Source organism: Lineus longissimus, chromosome 14 (genome assembly GCF_910592395.1).
Source record: "Lineus longissimus chromosome 14, tnLinLong1.2, whole genome shotgun sequence".
Classification (NCBI taxonomy): Eukaryota; Metazoa; Nemertea; class Pilidiophora; order Heteronemertea; family Lineidae; genus Lineus; species Lineus longissimus.
In genome coordinates this window covers 16,117,492-16,140,449 of record NC_088321.1, presented here as the reverse complement: position 1 = coordinate 16,140,449, position 22,958 = coordinate 16,117,492, and the positions used below count along the sequence as shown (strand labels likewise).

Genomic DNA, 22,958 nt, shown 5'->3' with positions numbered 1-22,958 from the left:
TTCTAGAGATTTCATTTATTTCAACAATCACAAATATATACAATCTCTTACGCAATAACGTCTGTACAATAGTCACAGGTCAAGGTCGAAAAGTCATGTCACTCTTTACCACTAAGGGCACTACGACAACTGTTTATTATCTATAATGATATTGTGGGATGAAATAGATGTACAAGTAACCAACTGTATAAGGAAATCACAGACAATCAACAGATGACTCCGAGCTCGACTTGTGACGAGTCTTACCCTATTAGTCAGAGGAGGAGAAACCAACATCTAACTGTGAATTACTGCAGACAAATCAGTACGTCGTTAAACAGTTCTTGGTTAGGGGGCAAAGTGAACACAAACAGTTGATGAGATGTTTGAAAACACGTTCTGATGTAACACCGTTAATCACTGGGTATGATATTGATCAGAGGTCTCTGTCATCACTGACTCTTGTCACAGGTGACAGTGATGACCAATACAAACAAGTGATCTTTGTTGCATGAGATCATGCTCACAGGTCACCCTGATATCTAAGCTGCCTGTGGGGCGCTTAAGACAAGCTATACTCAAGTGGAATGTCTAGTTAATCACATATCTGTAACTATGGTTACTCATTCTAACAAAAGATTAAGTATGTACAATATCTAATCTTGCCCACGGGTACCGCGTACGATCAGTTCATCCAATGAGCACCCACGTTACAAAATCCTCTCGGATCATCAAATGTCATGACGTACCAATTACATTTCTCTCGCATATTTCTTGCACAATACAGAAGTGAAACCAGGCAACATCCCAGGATGCATCATTCCCACGATTTCCCCAAATGGGCGACCCCTTCATTACTATTCTGATCAATCACATCATTAACCAACATATCATCAAAATTTACACCAAATTGCACTACAACACAAAAGCAATCAACAAACAAACAATAAGTTATCATGTATCCATAGCAACTACAAACAGCCAACACTGTTGCCAAGCAACTATTGCCAGGCAACCATATTCAAGATGGAAGATTAGGTTCTTGGGCAAAACAATTTGTACAAAAACTACAATTTATGCAAACAGATTTTTATAGAGTACAAAACAACAAAACGTTCAGAACTAACTCTAGGGCAACATAATCAGGTTCACCCTGGATTCATACAAGTCAATGGTAGAGTCTACACAAAGTGTGTCATTCCTGTCAACAAATTATCAGTTCAAAAACACACTGACATCAATTAAAGGCGAACAATGTTCGGTACAAATCATCATTTTTCTGCAAACCAAACCAGAATATACCGGCTTCTACCAAGAAAATAGTGTTCTCACTCATGGGCAAAAATCAAATCTCTCAACATTGTTTACCTTTAAGTGATTTTCAGTAACAAAAAACCCACAATAACCTGACTTGATGACTGAACTAGAGAAAAAAATCACCTCAAATCAACATCTGAATTTATCTAATATTTCATTGCTGATGCCATAAATGTCTGGAATAAACTAGAACATATATCATACCTGTTTACAAAATCCACACTACAAAAATAGATTGGTGCACTTTTTACATAACATTTTCACGTTGTCTTATGTACACGTCGACTTACAACAAAAGGTAAAGAAATGATTCGGCGTTGCAATCCATTCATAGCCTGAGCTCAGAGGTACGTCTTTGCCAAACTGGTGAGACTGCTGGAGTGACAGGTGTACGCCTTTCCCTACAGAATACGCCATTGCTTACAGTAAGAAAGCAATCCACACAAACTTTTAACTTTGATTCAAAATTGACAACAAACTTGGCAGAAACTGAATCTAACTTTGAAATGGTTACATCTGAAAATACATTTTGCCATAAAAAGAATGTTTTGAAATTCATTTTGAATCTATAATTCTTGGCAGGAATAGTGTGGGAGGAATTGCCTCTTTATTACTTGAGAATGAAGCACCTTGTTTGAAATATTTACATCATAAGGAGTAGTTTTTGTACTTCCCTTTACTATTGGAGGTTTTGGGTTAGACATGGGCTGAAACCTATTGTGAGTTGAACCGCTGACTACTGCTGCCGACCGGTCCTCCAGTTTCTAATTAACTTACATTTCAACAAATCCTTCTTTTTTCACAGGTTGCACAACCATTTCAACAGCTAACTGTTTAAGGCCTCCAAATTCTACTTCATGTCAACATATACAAATACAGTCAAACTGTACAATTCACTTCGATATAACAAAGTCTTGGGTCTCACGTCATCCAGTACAGTCAAAGCTTGTACAATTTCTTTCAGTATAACAAGTTCCCTTGTCTCAAGAGATCTCATTTTTGACTTTGCATTCACCAGACACTGATATATCCATGGCAACGTTGCGAATGCCTAAAGAGACTGATGATCATCACAACAGATCCTGTCCTGTCGTTCAATCCACCTCATCCAATAACCCAACAACATCCTTGGAACCTCTCCTCACCATGGCACGCTCCCACGTTTCTGACCCAAACTCGGTACGCTTGATCCTTTCCTACTAAACCGCGGCGCATTCCCATCGAGCGACATCATACGATTTTTGTCCTTTTTCAGGGCCATGTCGCCAAAACCATGATTGTCCTGAGAGTTCTCGAAATTATCACAAGGTGGCGCATTTTTGCCACGTCTGGATTTTTTCAGTTTTTTGTTCTCGATTTTCTCATCAGCGCTGGAAAAGAAGGAAACCATTTATTTGAAAGCAAAAGATTTTCAATTGAAGACTTTCTCAATAAAATGCAATCACATCTTTCAAAGTCATCGCCCAAGACCTGCTTTCTCTACTGAGGTGTCAGTTAAGATGTCATAAAAGTTACAAACTTCAGATGAGGTTATCATAGCGCTATCTTTTTACATTTTAACGATAAAAGCTTCTTGCTGATTGATTCATTTCTTCACCAGGAGATGAGCCGAGTTGCATTTAATCCCTGAAACGCACTGCGACAGCCATTTACAGGTTAGATAAGCGGAGTTACCATGACAGCAACTAAAATCACCATAGCAACAAAGAAATGTTAGTGTTTGTTACACTTTTCAGACAGAAAAGCAATGAAAAATATTAGTGATAGAAAAGCAGGCATTAAAAAGTAACTGTCTACAACAATATTTGGAACAAGCAAAGCACAGTTTCCATGGCAACATAAAATGTTAATAGTATTTGTTCCTGAAGGTATGACTAGGGTAGCATATAACAACATAAAAATAACAGAATTTCATTCAGGTTAAACAGTTAGAACAGAAACTATAAGCCACATGTTAGATAGCACGGTTATTAAAGCATGCAGGCATATGACTACAACATGCAGATATTCAACTGGGTGTTTACCTCCAACATGGCTGCCGGTTGCCATGGTGATATGTCGTTACCGTGACGACACAGGCGTGGCAGGAGAGGATGCGGAGGATGAAATAGCCCGCTGTTTTCTCATGAGGGCATCGTACCTTTAAGTGATTATCGTTTATTAACAAAATTATTATTTGAAAAATTGACAAAAAAAATATGAAAATGTTTGAAGAGTCTAAACTTTGACCTCGATAGTTTGACATCACATGAAACTATTGAATCAATGTTGTTTGGACACCTAAAATAAACAACTTTTGTTGAAATGTTTTTGACAACAATCTGTCATCTTCAAGAAAAAAGGAAATATAAACAGATGACATTTCAGGAGCAGAATATAGTTACCTTTTGACTTGGTCAGGTACGAAAACATACTCCATGGGTATGGCCTGACCTAGCTCCTTCAGGGAATGGATGAACTTGACCTTTGAGCTGAACTTGGTGCTGATGAAAGGCCGTGTCATCAGGATGACCGTCTTTAACCAGAATGTCGGATGAACCAGGAGGAGGCCTTTCAGGTTCTTTCGAAGTCTGGAACGAAGAAGTAATGTAGATGTTTGTGGTATAAGTTCATGCACCTGTGATCATCACCAACTTGCATTCATTTGGGAGGTGTGGTGCAACCAGCCTTTCTTCTCGTAAACTCTTTTTTAGTAAGTTTTTGGAGGCACTTTATTCTGCCAAGAGATTTGTATTGCAACTGCACACATTCAGCCAGCCCCTCTCCCCAAACATACAATACAAATCCTATATGGTTGTATGAAAAGCATTGGTCTGTGGATAACTGTTCTTAATAGCAAGTGAAATGCACTGTATGGATTAATCTCTACTAGGTTTTATCCAAGACAATGAAAAGCCTTACAAGTCAGCCACCCAAGACAAAACACATCAGATTAGACAAGGCAGGAGAATGAAGGAGCTTGGGTCACATGACTTGCCAAACATTTTGGACTGGATTCAACTGGTCTGGGGGCACAGTTCAGGTTCTGCTCTGCACTGGAGAGTGTGTGTAGAATGAGAGTCTTTAAAAGGAACTTTTGTTATAGTTTATGAATGCAACATTTTTACAATAAGGTTAATTTTTTAGGTTCTGATAAACAATCACCAACCAGAAAGGGCTTTATAAGCACAAGACCTCAAAACACGGTCTGATAGTTGCCACCTTTTCCTCCACAATGGATGACCAACCATGACTATGGTTGTTTGACAGCTCATATCATACATCAAGCCCAGACTACCAACAACAACTTTTCCTCAACAACTCTCTGAAATTCTTTGAGGAAACGCATCTTGACACTGACGTCTGCTGTGACGTCTGCTCTGGGCGTACCTTCTGTCAATGATTTGATAGCACCGTCGCATCCACCCGATCGTGGGCATGCGCGTCCTTGGCGTCGACCCGTGGAAGTAAACTATCATGTAGTCCTCGGCAACGAGCAGTTCTAGCGTACTGATCACATATCTGAAATTTGAAGTATTAGAAATTTAAGTATTGTGAAACCAATTAGCAAGTTTGAAGCGAGACTCCCAATGGCCTTAAACATGGGCGAAGGTTTTCATCATATCACCTGCGACCGAGGTTGATCATCATTGAATCTACGCCAGATAACTTCCATCATTGCAAACTTTTGCCTACACACATCACCCATTACTTCGAAAACCCATTAATCTCAAGTGACGTGTTTTTAAGCTATTAGTTTTTGCTATGCATGAACTCCATAGCTAGCCAAGTCCGAATCATAGGTTGAGATCATTAACAGTATGACAACGGACCAAACACAGCTCTGCACTTACAAGAAGAGATTGTCCATTACGTAATTATAATCAGTCCGACCCTTGTCTGGTAAATAACACGAGGCGAAGATGATGATTGCATTCAGTCCGTTACCATAGTGACCTGTAAACAAATAGAAACTGGTTAGTATATTATATAGTAGCATGCAACTTCGCGGTTAGCTAATTATTTTCGCGCTATTCTCATTAACTATTGATTTGATAGACTGACCCAGTCCTGGGTCGGCTTGGGAACAGAGAATTAGAAATTATTTTTTGTTTTTCCTGTTTTGCATGACAAAATGGCAGACGGCATTAGAAACACAACAGAGCCAGGCTTGTGACATCTGGTGCAAGTACACTGCATTTCTTGAAGCCATCAGTCAGTACGTCATGTGTCCATACTGACTGCTATACCAGAGGTGGTGCCCCCTACTGGACACATCCTTACTTACCTCCATGAGACAGCACCTTTTTATACGGTTCGATGACTTTCATGTCGATCTTATACGTTTTTTCGGCGATTGTGACTTTCCGCCAATTCCGCGATTCTTGGAATTCTTCAGTTGCGGTGTATTCTGGGATAGGTTCGATGGCGTTGTCAGAGTCGCCCTCTGGTGTCGTAGATTCATCATCATCTGAAAAATAACGATATCATAAGCTGATTAAGTATTGTTTAAAATAAACTGTGTTGATTCACCTGAAGGGGATTTCAGAAGACCAACGATTTAACCTACTTTTGACATTTTCTCTAGCGGTGAAAATGAACCTTCTCATTTCCTGTTTGTAAGTCTGGCTCTGATCAGTAAAGCTGGCTTTGGCCTGATGAACATGTTGACAACAATAAGGGCCTGAAATAGGGATCACAGGATCCTCTACTACTTGTTCACTTACCTTCAAACTCTGAATCAGTCACACCCAACGCCTCTAAGTCCGGCGTATCCAACTCGTCCGGAGTCTGAATATCATCCGGATCAAACGTCTTATCCAAATCTACGTTGTCATTTGACATAGCATCAGCCTCACCAAATGACGGGAACCGCTCGTTCCTAAAATCCAACTCCTCCATGTTTTTGACGCGGATCTTTCGTCGGAAGCTGCCACTGGTTTCTAACGTCGACGGACGTGAGACTGGAAAATGAAAGATGAAAGATCAGAGGAAAGCGTGATTGACCATGAAATTTTGGAGCACAAGGGGAAGTTGATAAGAAATGCAGTGCATGCTCCCTTTGTCTGGCTCCTGGATCCACCTCTGAAATACATGAGGATGGTGTGAAACTTGTTCTTCTTGCACCCAGGCTCCCTCTTTGTCAGTCTTGGGCATCAAGATGACGTTACCTGTGATGGACTATAGCTCAGCTCCTCCCATGGGAAGTGATACTCCTAGCCAGCGATAGAAACCATAGCACACTGTGTTTTATGTTGAGTTTTGAAATTATCTACACTGACATACCTTGGACTAGGCCTAAATTTGACCCAAATAGCAACTGAGTCTGGGGTAAACTGCCAGACTTTGTACCATGATGGAGAGTTACATCGGCAAGCATACCTGCTGCTTGATGTCCTTGGGCAGAGCACTTTACTGCCTTTGTTTGTACATTTAGTCCCAAAGATGGCCGCCACTGCCAGACTTTGTAACATGATGAGGAAGTCACGGCCACATCTTTGTTTATAAGCAAGCATACTTGCACCTTTAGGCCCTTGGCCGGAGCCCTGCGTCCTATTTGATCCGTGTCATGGACCCTTACTTACATCCTCAGGGCAGTTTAATGAATCAATAGGAGGAAACCAGACACTTACACTTCTTCGATTCGTTATTATTGTCCTCTCCATCTGAGCCCTCAGTGTCATGGACGACGTCTGGAGCTTTGATTGGTGTTGACGATGCTTGGAGGTCATCATCAACGCCTGTCAAACTTCCTCCCTCCTTCATTCTCTGCTCATTCTGAAAATATAATGAAGATTATGATTATTACTCCTTTCTTTGGATAAAACATTTTTCATTTCTTGGCGTGTTCCTCTCAAGACTCAGAATAATGACACATCCTCAGGCCACCAACTTGTTCCAGTTCAGCAGCTCAGAATAGGTACATGATATATATCAATATGGGAAATTTGCCTGCAGAAACAGGAAAATATATACTGTTATCATTATACCATAATGCACATAATTTACTGTTTGTTTGGATTGGAAAGATGATTGTGTATTCATATATTCCGTAGGCCTTGGGAATATTGCACCGAGGCCAAATCAAGTTCAAACTAATAATACGCTTTCGTGCAAAGTTTGGCATTTGTTCTAAAGATTGTTTTCTCCTTCAGATTTGTTTCAGTACCGACCCAGGACAAGTATGATGTAGAACTTCACATGCCCATTGTTGAGTTACTTGTAATCAAAAGACTGGTATACCACTTAGAGGGAACGATCTCCACAGTTTTCTGACAGCCATTTGCCAGACAGGCAACTGTAATCCACTAAATTTTCACCACGCTTATTTTTCAAAATCTCGAAGTGTAAAATGAACTTTTAATTGCAGAGTTTATGTAACACACAGAACTTGTACATCAAGCAGAAGTGAGACCTGTCAAAATGATATAACTAGGCCTATATTGCTATCTGTTAAGCTGTCCCTGTCTAATAATGTGATATACTGTCACTTCATTAACCAGACCTACAGTGTAATCTTCACCCAGTGTGATACCAACTCCATGATATGTGTTTTACAGGCCTTACCTATGCACTATCTCAAAATATCCCCAGGTAGTACCAGGCCTGCTATTTTCATAGGCCCGGAGGCCTGTACATGAACCTGGGACATGAACACACACAATCACTTCATACAGAATAAATATCTCACTTTGGCAAATACAACCAAGAAGATGTGTTTTATTGTTTTGAATTTGATAGTAATACACTTTCTTTGGTCCCCTCTTTGGTGGAACTCTCACTATGATTGTTGACTCATTCCAGCACAAGTAGGCCTACTTGATTTCATGTCAAGAGGTTTCTTTCACGATAAAGTTGAAATACTTTTAAAAAGTTACCCGGTAGCGCACGGCCATGATCTACGTGAAAGTTCAAAACAATATCACCAGTCACTCAATGAATAAAAACATTTTATTTGCGCTTTTAACTACTTGTTACCTCTGATTCAATAAATAAACCTATGAGTCACAAAGATAGACTTCCTTGTTTGAAGACGGGGATGTTTTTGGGGAAATTTTTTGGACAAGTTTTTTCTACTTCCTGGTAAAAGGGCCTATGTATGCTCGCAGATCTTCATCCATCACACATTCCAAGTGTTGACTTCTACACATAAAGGGGTCAAGGTTTCTGACCTCATTAACAGCTCAATCAGAAATCAATAACATTATCAATTAATCAATAGATTAATCAATTAGTCAACAGAAATGACAATTAATCAATCATTTGATTAATAGGCAATACGACAGCAGTGTCTGAGGCATGGTCGACATCTTGAATCAAGGGGTTTGGTATGGGTGGCATGTGTTGGTCGGGCTCAGACGGGTTGTGTAGGGAATGTCAGGATTCTGGGCTCTGAAACGCCACACTCTGAAACTGAGGGACTCGAAACGATGATTTTTGATGCAACGGCCTACGACGGTACTGTCTAGATGTTGTCCGCCATCTTGATTCAGCATAAAGGGGTTTGGTATATGGCAGGTATTTTCCTATAAAGACCAACCAGGTTGCAGGAGGAATGTCAGAAAATTTGGAGACTCACAATTAACGATATTCGATTTGATGTGAGGGTCTACCATTGCATATCCCAGTCACCGCTAGACATCTTGACTGAAGACCAACGCCAAAAACAAACTTTTGCGAAATGAACAACCACCTCTCAACAGTAGTGGCTCATCTTCTTCACCTGACTACTTACATTATTCAAACTGTTCACATTATCAACAACTCCGCCCGATTCCCCTTCAACGGGCGTGGCCCCTTCCGGTGGCATTGTGTCCGTTTCCATGGTAATGTCAGAGTTTATGTCTTCTTTGTAATCCATTGTTATAGATCCACGTTATTTTTAATCCTAGATATGTGTCGATTTCAAGGCTACAGATGCTAAATCTGTCAATTTCAAGGTCAAGTCAAGGTTACTAATTGTAAGGTCAAGGTCGTTGAGCCATTTTTTTTCAAAAACTGTTCCAGGCAATATTCTGATCAACACTCCAGCCAGAATTATTTCAACAGCGCGAGTTTTTCAAACAATTATTCATGTTTTGTATCCTTAATCTAAAATCTCTTGTTTCCATCACTGGGATCATGAGATGCATTTGCAATAAGAATCTGGTGAATCCACACAGATCCCTCAAACATCCGTATTCAAGTTGTTGAACTGAAAGTGAAAGGTCAATGAAAATATGTGTTCAGACAATCACAACGTCCTTTTAAAGACAAAAGAATCAACGTTTTTGGTCAGAGAAAATGACCATGGAAAGCCAATGATAGATAGACAGGGCCAACGTAAAAATCGCTGATAAACAGATGAAAACAGCCACAACAAACCTGGAACCTCCAATCGATATTTCCACGCAATATTTTGATCGAATTATTTATCAGATACGTGAGCACGAACACGTCTTCTCCCATAACATGCCTAATTGATATTTCATGTTTTGGGACCAATACAATCTGACAAGTTTGATTATCGCAATCAAGGCATGCATTCCCACTTGAAGGTTCGTGTATCATGACCCGATAAGGGCGACTGATACCAACAACTGGGTTATCAAACCTTGACAAAACTTCTGTTTAACCCATTTAGGTACCTTTACCAGTCTTAAACCAAAAGCCTGTCATGGACCTTTCTAACAAAGACGAATCAGAGCCCCAAAAAATAAAATGCACACACTCAGAACATTTCAGAAGGGCTAAGCCAACTTCGGACAATGCCATTAGTGTGACCCTTTGTTCCAGGTGAAACGCATGACTGGTCAGCCCCCAAACAAACTTCTTCGAAAAAATCGATCACAATTTCCCCCCAGATATCCTTTCCAAAATATCAACTCAGAACTCAAACATGATGACCTTTTTCCTCACTACTCTAAAACTAAACCTACATGTACCTTTCTGTGCATGATCAATATATCTGATTGATCGGCAGCAAAAAAGCACAATGGAAATAAAACACTGACTCAAATTTCAATCACAATACAATGATGACACCAGTCCTCAACTTAGAAATGATTCAAACACATCAGAAATATCAAACCTCTCTGGATGTCCTTGTGAACTACTGAACTCACATCAAAGGACAAAGTCACATCCTTGGTGTCCGATACAGAGAGGGGCCTCGAGACAACGACTCATGACGCAAAAACTATCTTCACGTACAAGTATAATATCAAGATATAGTAGACAGACCAGTAGCCAGAGAGTAAACACTAGGACACGGTAGTGACTCAAATTTCAATCACTGAGACAAGTCCTCCTTTCAGAAATTATCACAACACAACAGAAATCTTTAAACCTCTCTATATCCTTGTGAACTGGTGAACTGACATCCAAGTACACAAATTCTCTTGTTTTTGACCACAGAGGTCCATAAACAGAGTAATCAAGGAATGTGTGTTCACGGTATAAATACAGGAATATAGGTATTAACCAATCACTTTGCAGTCTTATAATCCTGTGTATATTCAGGCTAGTGGTTGTCCACAGCTGAACGAGATTTGTATTGTTGTCGGTCGGTCGTTCAATACAACAGGTAGAAATGGGGAATGTAAGGAGTTCTGGAAATGATCCACAGGTGTTACAACCACTTGTTAGAATTTGTACTGGGTGTTCCATAAATGATAAACCACTTGTTAGAATTTGTACTTGTTGCAGAGTTCGGACAATTACACTAACTGTTAACCATCGGTATCACCACAACTCATCACTGACAAAAAATATCATATTTTGTGAAAAAGCCAATTAAAAGAAGACCAAGGCAGGAGCTTTCGAACCAGTACTCCATCCTACAAGAGAACCGCATGGGTTCTGAGCACTGTTCCTCATATCCATTGTTCCAACAATTTTCACCTCGAACCAACATATTGTGTACCAATTTACACTCAGAACACAATCGCATTCAAATACAACAACCACGCAATGAACCATTCATTCTTGCATGAACATGTTTTAAACCAATATTTTTCTTCTTGCTACAACAATACCGCATGATCCCCAAAAATATCCCGGAGGGAGCCAAATTATAATACTTCTGGGGCTGAGATAATAATGTGAACAAATTGGTGAAATATTTTGGAGCATTGAGAAGAGATATTGAATTTCCATCCTATGATGTCATCATCTGTGAATAGCCAGTGATAGAGAGGAAGATCAGGACAGGCAAGGAGCCACTGTGATGTACTGGCTCGGGCTCTCGACCAGCAGTCAAGAGGTCCCAGGTTCAATCCCCACTATCGGCATTAGCCTTAGGCAGGTCTCTTTGTCTAACTTGCCTCACACCTAAGTTTAAAATGGGTCCCGGTCTGAGATGCTCAGATTGCAGCGCTGGTTCAGACTATATCTAAGATCTACTGAAAGTTTCAGGACAGACCGGGGTTAAATAGTTGATATCAGCGTAGAAACCCAAATCTTTATTTTTAGGCCAAGGACACAAAGCAAATGATCCCCTTCCACCATAAATGACAAAAATTAACCGAAATAAAACCTTACCAGGTAGTCATGGTAACTGAACGTCTTCTGACCGTGGATATTCACAGGAAGATGCAGCACCTCAGTCATTTCCAAAACCGGGACTATTTTTAGGGCAGGTCTATTGAATGCAACACTGGGACAGTAAATGCTGATAGAATTCTCTGAAACACGTGTGGGGTGGACCCTAAATAGTACGATGACTCATTTATTCAAATATAATTTGTTCCTGGAAAGAACACATGGTTGTGTTTACATTTCTGTTGGGATGTATTGCACATTGCATACAGTCAGCACCAAATCATGGTAGTTCGTGTCCTTGAGCTAAAAGGAAGGGCGGAGCAAAATCAGCGAGCGAGTCACCAGTCGACAAGGCAAAGTTGATGAAACTCACCGCGCAAGTGTGTCACAAGATCAATACTGATTAGAAACTGTCTAGTATTTCATTGTGCTGTTGGTGAACCCTGGGGGGGGGAGTTTATCTGATACTCAGAGATAATTTGATTCGACATTGGTCTGGATAGATGTCACTACTGTACAGTTCAAGATATGATATTCCGCTTCCCCTGTGCCTCTACGGATGACTAGCCAAAAGCCATTTTTTCAGTTAACCTTGAAGATAAGGAAGCAAAGGCATTGTCGCTCTCCACGGTTGACCCTCCGATATTCTTAACTCCTTCACTAAATGTGTACATCAGTGTACATGTATATTTGATCACCTGTCGGGATCAATATCACAATAATCAATGCACTTTTATATTGATGGCTTCAAATGACAAGACATGCAGTGTACCTCCTGTAACTTGTGGATATTGGGAAAAGAAATACAGCACAGAGTACGTGTTTTTTTGCAACTCCCTCCCCCTTGCAACCAAAAGGTCCAGTCCACTAAAAAATAATGGCGAAATCCCTATGAAATAAAACAATTAGAGGTGGATTTGGTTGGTCAGAGCTCAAGTTTGGAGGGTCTTGTGTATTGAGTTTCCCCAATGGGGGGAGGGGGAGGTTCTTTTAAGCATAGGAACATGCAGTGGTCTATCCTAAGGCCCCGCATTACCTTCTATGTTTTATTGTGTCTTCAAGTACCACTTTACTTGTCAATGTGACACAAATTCATTGGCCTAAACATGTCAGTGGTAGTCTCTGGTACTAGGCCACTAGGACTGATGTTATCACCTTATCATCGACCAATCAACACAAGTTATTGATTCTTAACCAATCTTGAGCATTTTCCGCCATATTTTAGTAGGCGTGAATATGCAGAAAATGGCGGACGAAGCGATGAAAAGAGACGACTTACAGGTAACAAGATTGGCTGAGATGTGGGTTCAGGATGGAACGGACTTGAATACGTGCATCGGTAGGGCGGGCCTCAGAATTATACATTTCTTTGGACGCAATGGGAATATAAAAATGATTGAACGTTTGGCGGGGTTAGGGGCGGAGGTCAATGCCACGGACCACAACAAAATGACACCATTACACTTTGCGATGACATTTGAATCAAGAAAGACCCCAGAGGAGGTGATAGAGCTCATCAACTGTTTGGCTAGGTTAGGAGCAAACATCAATGCCAAGAACTCCGAAGGAAAGACACCGTTACACATGGCTGTGATACACGGAAAGGGAAAGTACCCGGAGGAGAAGTTGATAGAAGTCATTGACTGTCTAGTTGAATGGAGAGCAGACGTTAATGCAAGATTTGATGAGAACGTGACGCAGCTTCATCGGGCGATAAGTACCAATGATATTCAGGTGGTGAAAATATTAGCTTACTCAGGAAGAGAGCTAGCACAGGATAAACTTACTGGCGTATCACTACTGATTATAGCGATTCGGGATCAACAGAAGAAGATAGCGAAACATCTGGTGGATTTGGGAGCAGACGTCCATGCCACCTTTGATTATGTCCCTCCATTGCATACTGCAGTGAAAACAGGTAATCTCGAGATTGTACAGATTTTACTAAAACATGGGGCAGATATTCACAGCTTTGGCTGCAAACATAATTCATTAGTTAACTTTGCAATGCAGATGAAATCTGACTTGGATACGTTCACCTTGCTAGCTGGCTTAGGAGCTGATTTTAACCTTCCTTGCACCTTCCTCTGTGCTATTCATGAAGCTGTGGCATCCGAGAAGCTTGACATAGTGAACTGTTTAATGAAGCACGAAATCAACATTGCAACCCCAACACCCTTGATAAACAATTGGCCACCAATCATGACAGCAATATGCAAAGATCATGAATTTGACCTCGACCGTCTTCAACACTTGGTGCAATGTGGGGCAAAGATCAACGCAAGATATGATGGTCAGATGACAACATTGGAACTAGCAGTTAGAAAGAGAAATGAGGAGATCATTGCAGCAGTTGTTGCAGGAACTGGGCAGGAGACTGACACTGTGATACCATGTGGAACCACTGATATCACAGTTCTGTGTGGCTGCTATGCAAATTCTACGAGTCATGCATTCGCCAACCAAAATCTTTGGGGCTTGTCAAATATGAAAAAAACACTACAGGAGTTAATGAGACTAGGTGCTGATATCAATGTCAAGTATAACTCTTTCTCTGTACTTCAAAACGCAGTCGCACGAGGTGATACAGATATGGTGAAAGTGTTAGCCAACTTGGGAGCAGACGTCAATAAAAAAAACGGACTTGCAGGACAAACAATTCTGAGCAACATTTTGTCCAACAAAGAAAAAGCAGACACTGACGGGTTTACAACCACACTAACTGACATGACTGATGACATCATAACAACTTTAGTGGAAGCTGGTGCAGACCTCAATTCAGGACATGATCAGGTAGCACCTGTTCATATTGCTGTGGAACACTCCGACACCAAGATGGTTCAAACCTTACATAGCCTGGGTGCAGACTTGAATAAAACTCAAGAAAAGGGGATAGGGATGCCCATATTCCTGCCAGGTGTAGACCAACTTAAGTACCTATTAAAATTTGGAGCCAAACCAAATTCTGAACGCATTCAAGGTATTGAACCATTACTTGAGGCCCTCAGACTTGGTGACACTGAGATGGTGCAGTGTCTGATTGACTGTGGAGCTGATAAGGCAATAGGGACTCATTACGGGAGGGTAAACGCACTCAATAACGCCATAGTAAGAGAAGATAACGACAGACTAAAAGTCTTGATAGAGGCAGGTGCAGCTGTCAGTACAAAAATAAAGAAAGGTAATATGTACCGGGAATATTTGGATGAAAAAGCAACCAGAATTGCTCATGACTTTGGAATCCATGTGCCAAAACAGCCATTTAGGTCAGACACACTGATAATGAAGTACATCACGGTGTGTGAAAGTACTGACATGTTGCAAACACTGCTATCCAATGGTGCAAACAGAAATGACAAACAAAATGTTGGGGTCCAACGACATGAAAACGACACAAACATTTTCTCAAACCTGACCTCTGCTTGCCAGGTTGGAAATCTTGACATTGTACGGTTGTTGATTATTGACGGCAGTGATGTGAACGAACTCGATTCAAATAACAAGCTACCCTTTGAATACCTCCCGTTAAGAACCTGTGTTAAATACCACACACTACACGAAACGCGAACTGCAGAAAAAGTGATAGAAAGAGTCGGCCATGACTTTGAACCAGTCTTACCCCGTCAGAGTATGGAAGCTTTACTGAGCACCCCAGGACTCGGTGACGTGAAGAGCATCCCAAACTGTGAAAGAATACGTGACGATTTTATGATGTTGCTATTCAACATTGGCAAGGAAATGGCATTGTTTTCAAAGGTAATTGGCTGTGGAAGTGCATGGGAAGGAACTAAAGTTGGTTTGCCAGATGAACTGGACTTCCTTGTGGAGGTAGCCAAGCTCACCACAACAGAACAAAACAACATAGTGTGTGCAAAGCATGATTATTGCCATTACGATGACCTCGATGAAACAAGTCAATCACTCACTGGCAATAGAGGGAGCAAGCATTTTCATACGACTATTTCCCGAGGTCTTCTGAAAGGACTAGAACAAAGAGTAACCAACAATGCTGAAGGTTTCTGCGTCGAAATGGGTTATTTACAAATCCGTTCAATCCAACCAGAGATCAAGGACTCAAATAGAAAGGCTACGTCACCACTCCTGGTTCAATGGACTGGAGCAAATAGAGAAGGTCACATATACATGTCAGTGGATGTGGTGCCGGGCCTTCATGTTGAAAACAGCTGGCCAAAAGGTGGAATCAAACGAACCTGGCTGCTGAGTCCTGAGGAACTACGACAACATGGCTACTATCTGGTTCCCAAACCACCACATGTCCGCAGTGATTTGGCAAAGCAGTTTACAAAAGACGAACTTCGCACCTTGTGGAAGATATCATTTCCACACCTTGAGACCTATCACATGCAGCATCTGGAGAAGCGAGTAAAGGATGTGTACGTGTTGGCAAAGTGTCTGAGGGATCCAGACGTGTGTCGCATCATGATCACAGACGAGGGATCCTATCCAAAGAAAATTAGCAAGTACGTCACAAGCTACATGCTCAAGATGACCTTCTTCAAGAATGTAGAAGAATTCCGCTGCTCCGACCTGAGTCTTGGTGAGATGGTCTGTCGAGTGTTTGATGAGGTTGAGGAAGGTTTGTCAGAGGAATCCATTGGCCATGTGGGCATTCCTCTCTACTTCATGCCCAAGGTGAGTGCCTTGGCTGGACACAAGTTGAACCTTTCCAAGTGTGCCAGGGTTGCTAAGATCATGAAGAGATTTGTGCATGCGCTGTATTCACGAGATTGCCTGAACGACCCAGAGTCGACAGGAGATGAAGCTGAGGTCAACATTAAAGAACGCAAACCAACGTCGGAGTACAGATGCCGTGAGACTGAAATCCGTGACTGCCAGAATGACCCAGATGGGGTAGGGGATGAAGAAGTGGTGACCTCTATCGTTAATCAACGGAAAGCAACATCGGTATACAGATGCATCGAGGTTGCTGAACCAGATGATATGCCGGAGAAGAAACTCTGGGATGGTAAGTTGATTTTTACATCAGTACAGTTGCTTCGATCTCTTCGCAGCACTTCCATTTGACAAGAATGTCACAATTATCAGCGAAAAACTTAATGAAATAGCCAGGTACCATTATGCTCAGTTGTGTACAGTTCTTCATCTTCTTTGCATCAGACATTCGTTCAAACATAAGCTGGTCTGGTTATGAAGTCAGCAGGTTGACCTTAGCTTGCTCTTCTTGCCCCAGTTTGGCTGCCTAATCGTCATTGTCTTCTGGCCAAATCTGGCCCCTCTTGGGAGCAAAGAGTGGCAATCTTGGGGAATGTGAGCATGTGCGTTCCTGCAATCCACAGGGGAAGTCTGACGTATCTGCTATCATGGCACAATGAAAATTTTTGCGGAGAGGCAATGTCCAGTTTAAAAGATGAAAATGATTTAAGGTGTCAATAAAACAGCCAGGGACTACCAATGACTGTGTTCAAGTGTGTGACTAGGTTTAGGAACATTTTGAAGGTGGATAAACCTACATAACAGTCTTGAAGCAACTTATGCCTTCTCATTCATATAATTTCAGTGGCACCCCGAACTTCCCATCTGACAGACAACACTAGTGCAGAAAAGCCGAATGAGGACAGCTGTGATGTCGGCACGATCCACCCTGGTGTCATGTGCGACGGATGTTACGGCCCAGTAAGAGGAGTCCGCTACACATGCCATGTCTGCCCAGATTACGACTTATGCGGGAAATGCAAGCGTCAAGAAAAACATCCTGAACATTTGATGATCGCACTTAGAAGGATTGAAGATAGGAAATAGGACAATAAGTACTAGGATATGAACTTAACTTAGTTGTTTTCCAAGCAGTCTCATTAGCTGTTGTAAACAAACCTTGGGGTATCCCAACCCTGGACATGATGGACATCTTTTATACCGTCAATCTCCAGAAATACATATCAGATTGTAGCGCCAGGTGTTGGGTGAGATATTACCAATATCTGAACATCAGAATAAGCGTCCATTGTGGTGAAAGCGTACAGCAACCATGTGACAATTCTGCATTGAAATCAAGGGCAGGTCACCGCAAAAAACTTGACACACACCGGCTGACCTCATTCAAACACAATAATTTGTATCCCTGGATTTAGGTTGTCAGTCTGAAGATTGTTAGATGAAACATAGGATTGGCACCAGCTGTTGGGTGTGATAAGGCCGATGTCCGGACTATACCTTGACAAAGATGACAATGGTCATGCTGGGTTATATCATCAAGGAATTTGTCATATCACTTACATCGGAAAAATCTATAGAAAATTGCGGTCGATTCTGCAAGGATATTGATTTTATGCTGGTGAGGCCAAACGTTGATTCTACGTTCGGTGTTAAACATGCCAAAAAGTGTCTGAATAGAACCTCCTGCTCAGGCAATAGAACATCATTGGACGACATCGTTCCCTCCCTATTTGTTACCAGAAAACATGTCATATTAGAAACTAGCTATAGTATGTACCAAAAAAGACGCACTTTACAAAAAAATGGTTGTAACTTGTTTATTATGGGATACTTCGTAGATCAATTTTGGATTTCAGTAAAGACGGCCTCTGACAAGACGGTGTTGAAATGAAATCGACAAGCCTTGACATGCCCTGACCCTGTAAATGCTTCTGGTCTACAAAAGTGGAATAGATTCCAACCTACCTCTTTAACCTCGTCAATCTTCTTACAAAGACGATCGGCTGAGTCCAGCAAATCTTGCGAAATCTCATATCGTCCTCCGAGAAGTTGTACGAACCCATCCTCGTCAATCACCCTCGTCCCGTCTTCCAAAAACTCCGGGAACGAATCAACCTAGATGAAGATAAAATGATCAGTTATAAATCCTCTATAGAGTAGAAACTGGCTCTATAGAGCATAGATATAGGAACTTCTCCTATAGCCAGGCCAGGTCAGGAGCATGGGCTTGCTCTTGCATCCACTGACCAACACTACAGTATTGTGTATAACTGCAATTCTATTTTCCTGGACCACCAGTAATTACAAACAGCGTACCCCCTTCAAAACTACAAACTAATTGTGAATTTAACTGTTACCTGGATGCTGATGCGGCCCGCTGTCGTATAAAATATCTCCTTCTGACTCGCTTTCTCCATCTTGATGCCAAGTCTCGACATTTTATCCTGGAGGAACGTCTTCCGCAAAACTACGATCTCACCGTTGTGACGTCTGACATGTATGAATAAGTCTCGAACATAATCTCCGAAAGTTACTCCAGGGTCTGACGTACTCCCATAATCCGACTTGCTACTGCGGCTCCCAAGACTGCTCCAAGTTCTCACGCTACTTGCGCTGAATTTGGCGCTCGATCTTCGACTTCCCGCGGCACTTCCTAACAACGCTGCAGCAGAATCGTCCAGGAATACCTCGCTGTCTTCACGCTCAGATAAATCCTCAAAAGCATCGGCGTCGCTGACGGCCGAATTCACTCCAAAGTGACGCTCAGGTTTTTCCGTTTCTGGAAAATAGTGATCAGTGTTATCCAATAAGGCATCAGTTTCTGTTGCCGTTACATCAAACCTACTGATCCAAGTTTGGTCATGTTTTGACCATTTCACTCCACTATCAGTCTGGCTGATTCGCGGTGACCCGTCCAAATCACGCCTTTCCAACCTCACTCCGTTTTTGCCTACTTCACCTAATCCAAACTTATCACCATCAAACACACCTTGTTTAATCCGATCCGATTCACATCTATCAATATCACATGTCTCCACTACTCCATGCGAACCTACATCCCAAGCTGGATCACCTCGTCCCCAGGTGTTTGATCCTCGTCCCCCAGATGTGGCATTTACATATTCAGTCCCTGGATCAATTCCCGAGTCGTGAGCGGTACACACTGTTCTGTTGCTACCAGCACTAGGCCTACTTGAACGACCAGCTGGGCCTGTATCAGAATGCCTGCATAAATTAGGTCCATAACTATTGCAATTATCTCCATCATTATTCTGATTACAAAAGTTCACCGAACTCTTTTCAAGTGGTACTTGAAAGTTCACAGAATTCCCACCAGAGGGAACTTTATAGTTAAAGTTCTTGGAGCTGCCACCAGCTGGTGCACTGTTCCTTGCAGCGCCAGGTGGGACATTATAATTCACACTTTCCACACCAGAGGGCGAATCATCCTTTTCGGCAAAATGTTCCTGCATTGCCCGCAATTCCAGAAACTTTTTCAAGGAGTCCATATCCTCGCCATCCGAATCATCAAAAATACCCGATTCCTTCCTCATGCGTTTAAAACTCTCATTCTCCGCAATATCGCGCGTGGCGTCCGTTGAAAATGAATGATCCGGACTAGAAACAATCTCCATATTTCCAAATAGCGGATCATAGGAACATAGATATTCTGTCTCAATATCCAAATCGCTCATCCGGCGCCCAAAACCCGGCGTTGGTTCACTGAGATTTTTCTTTAATCTTTTCGCTGAATTGTTCCCCTCCGAGTCTATATTCTCCTGTCTGCTGAACTGTAATGGACTATCCAAGCTAAGAGACTTCGGTGTCCCCTTGCGATATCCGTTGCTAATTTCCGAATCAACGCTACTCAGTTTTCCTAATCGTTCCCCGGCCGGGCTAATGAATCCATCGCTTGCCTCAAAGATACCAGTATCATCACTCGCATCATTTTTATCCGGCGCCGAAAACTCATCGAGCGCCTGCCGAATCAATTCCACACAAAATTCCTCTGCAGCCTCATCACAGCTCTGAACGTATGCATCCGCCGCACTTTTTAACACCCCCGCAACAAATTCATCTGCAACTTTTTTCAACGCTGCTTCCTGAGCCTCATTTTGATATTTATCGCAAGCGTCCTTTATGATGTCATCGACGAATGTCTGTGCAACGTTTTTGACGACATCTTGGTTTAACGCGTCGATGTCATAAGAACCACCATTTTGTTTTATTGCGTTAACGTCATATGACCCCACATGACCTTCTGAATCTGAGCTGTCATTGGATGAATCCCCATCCCAGTTATGGGTAAACATTTTCTGTTCCCAAGTGTCCTCATGATTTATTTGTAGAATGCCCCCTATTGGGACAACAGCATCACTGTCCCCGGCAATTTCATCTGCGATCATATCAGAATATGCATCTTTCGATAATTCTTCATCATCAACAGAGAATCTGACTCGCGTACTTGTCAATGAAAAGCCTGCTTTCTTTGAATTTGAATCATGTCTCGGGCTCTCTGATTGGTCCATATTTGTGATGGTATCTAACAGTGGTTCTGATTCGTAAATGTCATCACTACTTCCCAATTGATCAACCAATGCAATGCCCATAGGATCAACTTGTATCTGACCCTGTGACTGGCTGACAACGCTATCTATCACAGGTTTGGATTGGTCACTTCTGACAATGTCTATTGCAGTCTTCAAAATCCCTTCGACAAAATTATGAGCAATTTCTAACTCTTTCATGTTACAAGCACCAGTATCGCCACCTACATGCCGACTTAACCCCTCGTCACTTGAACTCACACCGCACATAAAATTCTCATACGCGCTTAGACTGGCACTACCCGAGCTTGCGCTAGAATCATGAACCACTGACGCACCACATGATTGGCTTACACTATCAACAGGTACCAGACCCTCTGATTGGCCAACAACGTTATCAATCACAGGCTTTGATAGGTCCTTTCTGACAATGTCTACGGCCGATTCCAAAATCCCTTTAATAAAATTATTGCCGATGTCAAACTCTTTCATGTTACTAGCACCAGTATCGCCACATATATGCCGACTTAGACCCTCGTCACTTGAACTCACACCGCACATGAAATTCTCATACCCGCTGAGACTCGCACTCCCGGAGCTTGCGCTAGAATGGGTGTCTTTCTCCAATTCGCCAAGAGCTGCTTGTCCAGGTAGATCCCCTTGGAACGCGAACATCACTTCCTCATCAGTTGAAGAACAACTGTTGCCATTATCAATGGCGTCTAAATCCAGACATTCAGACATTTTGCGTTTTGCTGCAACTCGTGAGACCAGCTCATCAGGGTCGAACATGAATCCCTCCGACAGATATTTATCCGTTTGAGGAAGAGGTGCAAAAGATCCCAAATTCGTGTAGCTATTCTGGGGTGTGAACGGTACACTTTTTAACAAGTTGATGGCGTTGGACGCACAAGGTTCCTTTCGCAGCGAGTTCTTTTTCTTGCAAATCTTTTCCACCATAGCTGCGGAATTGAAACTGGGCAGATCATGCTCCTGAGCGAAATGGTCAAACATTTGACCACTGGCGCTATTCTGCGGAGTAAAAGGTGTGAAGTCGGCCGATTTCTCAAAATCGTAAAAGTCACCAGATTTGTTGAACTCATCTCTGGCCCCTTCGTACGTCAAAGGATTGTGGTCGCCCATCACGGGTTCGGCGTCTGCTGATAGGTCTATTAATAACCCCTCCCCCTCCTCGCTGGGAAATCCCGCATTTTGCAAAACGTTCTGTTTCAACTTTTCCCTCTTTTCCCGAATCTGTTTCACCGTTTCAGAATTCCGCATACTCGGCAGATTCACCTCTTTTGCAAATTTATCAAATTTGTGATCCGAGACGGAATTACTTGGCGTGAACGGATCGAATCCGAATGCGTCCTCCATATTGTCTGTATGTCCTTCCTCCATTGACAATTGAGCAACACCTTCTTCCCGTAGCATATCCAAACTTTTCCGTTTTACTCTGACCTTATCCACCATCTCTGCGTTGCAGAAACTCGGCAAATTATGCTCACGGGCGAAACTTTCAAACGGGGAATCAACCGTGCTGTTCTGAGGGGTGAAAGGAAAACTCAAGTCATTGTCAGAATTCTCAAAGCCATAGTTTTCCAATTTTCGTTTTTTCTCCTGGATTTTTCTCACTGTTTCGGCGTTATTGAAACTCGGCAGTTCATGGTTGGGTTCAAGGCCGGATGGGGTGGACGTCAAACTGTTGTTTGGCGTGGTGGGAAAATTGATGTTTATGAGTCTTTTGTCCACAGGGAGGGCAGGAAAATCACACTGTCGGTCACCCATTTTAAAGATTTATTCCTTTAGACGGTCATCACCAATGTACCCATTTCATCGCCTAATCTTCCATATCAAACTGTTCATCAGTCGAACGTTTTTTCAGTTTTATAGATTTAAAAAAAAATATTACGATAGAAT

The 22,958-nt window shown here is 42.0% G+C and overlaps 2 protein-coding genes across 3 annotated transcripts; one reads left to right on the top strand and one right to left on the bottom strand.

Annotated features, from left to right (window-relative positions):
* On the bottom strand, nt 1–22,956 carry LOC135499051 (uncharacterized). 2 transcript variants are annotated; one of them, XM_064789692.1, is made up of 10 exons: nt 18,849–22,956; nt 18,457–18,606; nt 6,909–7,053; nt 6,003–6,239; nt 5,564–5,746; nt 5,130–5,232; nt 4,666–4,797; nt 3,681–3,866; nt 3,321–3,436; nt 2,527–2,666 (listed from the first exon to the last, which is right to left on the bottom strand). In XM_064789692.1, exons 1-9 carry the CDS (start codon nt 22,824–22,826, stop codon nt 3,358–3,360), a joined length of 5,193 nt encoding a protein of 1,730 aa, XP_064645762.1. In that variant the 5' UTR covers nt 22,827–22,956; the 3' UTR covers nt 2,527–2,666; nt 3,321–3,357. The 2 variants fall into 2 exon arrangements, with proteins under 2 accessions (XP_064645761.1, XP_064645762.1); XM_064789691.1 differs by lacking the exon at nt 3,321–3,436 and having other exon boundaries at nt 1–2,666.
* LOC135499052 (uncharacterized) lies at nt 13,021–18,276 on the top strand. Its single transcript, XM_064789693.1, has 2 exons — nt 13,021–16,783; nt 17,336–18,276. The coding sequence occupies exons 1-2, from the start codon at nt 13,033–13,035 to the stop codon at nt 17,575–17,577; spliced, it is 3,993 nt and encodes a 1,330-aa protein (XP_064645763.1). The 5' UTR covers nt 13,021–13,032; the 3' UTR covers nt 17,578–18,276.
* Nucleotides 22,957–22,958: the final 2 nt, after the last annotated feature.